The sequence below is a fragment of the Lipotes vexillifer genome, unplaced genomic scaffold (genome assembly GCF_000442215.2).
Source record: "Lipotes vexillifer unplaced genomic scaffold, Lipotes_vexillifer_v1.1 scaffold1016, whole genome shotgun sequence".
In the NCBI taxonomy this organism is placed as follows: Eukaryota; Metazoa; Chordata; class Mammalia; order Artiodactyla; family Lipotidae; genus Lipotes; species Lipotes vexillifer.
In genome coordinates this window covers 430,142-433,412 of record NW_006769290.1, presented here as the reverse complement: position 1 = coordinate 433,412, position 3,271 = coordinate 430,142, and the positions used below count along the sequence as shown (strand labels likewise).

General features: G+C 36.8%; 1 protein-coding gene across 1 annotated transcript; it reads right to left on the bottom strand.

Annotated features, from left to right (window-relative positions):
- Window positions 1–280: 280 nt before the first annotated feature.
- Window positions 281–1,366, bottom strand: LOC103078210 (putative protein FAM172B). The gene has a single exon (XM_007445553.1). The coding sequence runs from the start codon at window positions 1,364–1,366 to the stop codon at window positions 281–283; it is 1,086 nt and encodes a 361-aa protein (XP_007445615.1).
- Between the last annotated feature and the right edge of the window lie 1,905 nt (window positions 1,367–3,271).

Genomic DNA, 3,271 nt, shown 5'->3' with positions numbered 1-3,271 from the left:
TGTCATTCTATGAAACTGAGAAATCTTTTCAAAAGAAGATCCTCTAACTAGACTACTCTTAATTTGACTAATACTGTAAAATATTAATGATAGTACTGACTGACTTCCTGGTTCATCAATAGGCTACTGAAGAGAACATACTCACTTTTTAAAAGAGTTAACAAATCAAATTTCAAGCCAGAACATACTGCCTGTGAGTTGGAAGTATTCTTTTTCTTCTAGCATCTACATTAGCAAAGTTTCAGTGGGACAAAACAATCTTAGATGGCAAAAAAGTAACTTAAGCACTTTGCTTTCTTTTTGTGGAGCTTCTAGTTACTATGGGCACTCGAGAGAAATTAATAGCTCCTTTGGCTTTCAAAGATTTTCTAAAGTATTTAAAAATTGACTGAAGGCTAGAGGAAGGGGCTAAGTTGTGTTTTTCTGTACCAGCAGAAACCGTGGGAAACTCCTTTCTCAAAACAGTAGCTGCAGGTTTATCCAAAGGCTTTGGACTTGTCACCCATTCACGGCAGTGGTGCTTTATCCATGCTAATAACTGGATGTCACTCCCCAGCTGGTGTCCTACGTGATGTTCAGAGTCAATAAGTGCAACAGCATATACTTTGCTCATTACTTCCCACTTTCTACGAACAAGCAAGTCCATAAAAACCAAGCCTCCATAACCATGTACAAGGAAGGCAACATCCTTGCCTTCAGCCTTTGAAATGAAGTAATCCCAAATATAAGCCATGTGTTCTTCAGGAGTGTTGCTGCATCTTTTTGGAATACATTGGAGAGACTGCTGGAGAGATAAAAAGCTCTCAGTCTGAACCATTTTTCTGGAAGGGGACTCAACATTTTGTGTTAAAAGGCCTTTCCACTCTTTTTCTGTCTGTAGGTCCACAAAATTGTCGTTGGGGTTTAGCACAATTACATCATAATGTGCCTGCAATGCCATTTGAATACATGGTATCTGACTTCCATGTTGGAGACCATGATGTATTACTGCCTGCTGACTCCACTGACCAGCTCTAAAGACCCCACGGTCCTGAAGAAGGACAAGAAGAGCAGAATGATGATTTGTTAATGTTCTCTCACTCATGAAAAAGAAGCTTCTTGGTTCCTTATCAGCCTCTGGTGGGATATATACTTTTTGTAATTTGCAGACTTTTTCCAAAAGTTCATAAATGTATTGTTCAAGCAAATGGCCAAGGGCCTGGTAGCGCTTGCTATTCCGCTCCAGGACATTTTTATAATAGTTAAAGACAAAAGGCTTATGTGTCTCAGTGTGTCTCAATTCAGCTTTTTCATTGAAGTCATATTTAAGTTCCTCCAGTAAATCAGATTGTTCTATAAATTTTCGGAAGCTCAGTTCCTGAGTCATTGGTAACCACTGAAAGTGAAAAGCAATATTATGTCAGTACCAGAAAAAATAAAATAAAAATTTCATCTTGCTAAAGTCTTCCTGTGGGAAATCATACTGAATTAAGCACTTTAAGAAGACATTAACATTATGATAAAGATTTTAACTCAAAATAATTGTGAACGATGCAAAGTAGTGAGAAACTGAATACACTAAGGGACAATGGCCAGACTGTATATAAAAACAGAACTCTGACCCACAACCTGCAGCAACTTGCCCAGGAAGCCAATCCCTTATCTGTTGATCCAATAAACAGCCCAGGAAGCCAGTCTTATAAGTCAGAATCTCAGGAAGTCAGACTGCTACCTCTAGTGACAATCTGAGAAGCCAAACAATAACTTCTGTTACAATGGGTCCAAAATGGTCAAGACCTGATTAATAACTTAGAGCTTCCCTAATTTTTATCCCTGCTTCCAACTTAGGACCCACCAGAGAAAGCCAAATATGCACCCCTAAACAGTCACATAGGATGCCTCCCTTCTAGTTATCTTGCATTCAGCTTCCTCATGCCAACAGTGTCCAGTCAGGACATACCAGCAGCCTTCCCTTTTTTTTCCACTACAAAGCTTTCCCACTCCTCTGCCTGCCTTTGAGTCACTGCCAAAATGCAAGTGATGGTGGCTAACTCCCTTGCTATAGTGAGCTCAGAATGAATAGGTTTTGCTTTTCTCATTTGGTTGGTCTTTATCTCCACAGTAAGCATTCAAACATTTTTGCTATTAAATAAATGGCAGGGAATGGCAGTAGAAGTGAAATGTGAACCAGGCAGTGTAGATGATGATCAGTTTATCTACTAATAGAAGATATGGTTATACTGATATTTGAAAATAAAAAATGTTACTGAGAAGTGAACTTAATTATTGTCAACATAGCCCAAAGGGAAAAGAAAAGACTTTGAAAAGTTAAGTCCTGGAAAAAAAAAATCTCAAATAGACTCTATTCTGAGGCAAACAAACAAACAAACAAAAAGAAAACAAAAAAAAAAGTTAAGTGGCTTGTGCCAAACAACTGTTAAATAAATGTTGGGTACCGAGGCTATCTGACTCCAATTCATGTTCTTAACAAATTCATTAATACTCTCACTCCTTAATTTCTTAACACTCACACTGGCAACCACAACCTACTTCCAATAAATAGCACTCCATAAAATGATTTTCAGTGCCACTCAAGCTGCTATCAAGGCTTAAGGCAAAATCAACATGGTGCTTGCTTGCTTTGATTTCTTAACTCTTTTCTCACTTTCTGAATCTTATTCCCTGATTCCCAATTAATACTTTATGAAGGTGTTTGGTTGTTCAAAGCATCCAACCTATCTACACTGCTCTCTATTCTTTAAAAACTTTTTTCCTTACAGTATTGCTGATCTCAGGTGCTATTATGTAATTAATATATTTTCCTAGAGTGTAAATGACAGATAGGAGCCTCTGGAATTAGATTGATTTAGGTTTAAATCCTAGCTCCAAATTTTATGTTGAGTGACTTTCAGCAGGTTTCTTTACCTCTATGAGTTTCAGTTTCTTCTACTTGTGAGTCTTAGTTTATGTTATCTAAAATAGCAATCCTTATTACCCTCTATCCTGCTACTCTGCTTATTTTTCTTCATAGCCTACATTACCACCTGATATATAATTGTTTGTATATTTAAAAATTATCTGTCTCCTCTCACTAGAATAAAAGCTCTATGAGAACAGGAAATTTGTTTAATTAACTGCTGTATCTGCAGTATTTGGAACAGTATCTGACAAATATTATATAAATATTTTTTGAATGCATAAATGCAAAATAGGATAACATCATTTATTTCACAAGGCTGCTGTGAGAATTAAATTAACTAATATAGGTAAAAACCATTTTATGTACTGTCTC

Coding starts and splice junctions, on each gene's coding strand:
- LOC103078210 (XM_007445553.1), bottom strand. CDS start 1,366: ATGACTCAGGAACTGAGCTTCCGAAAATTTATAGAACAATCTGATTTA.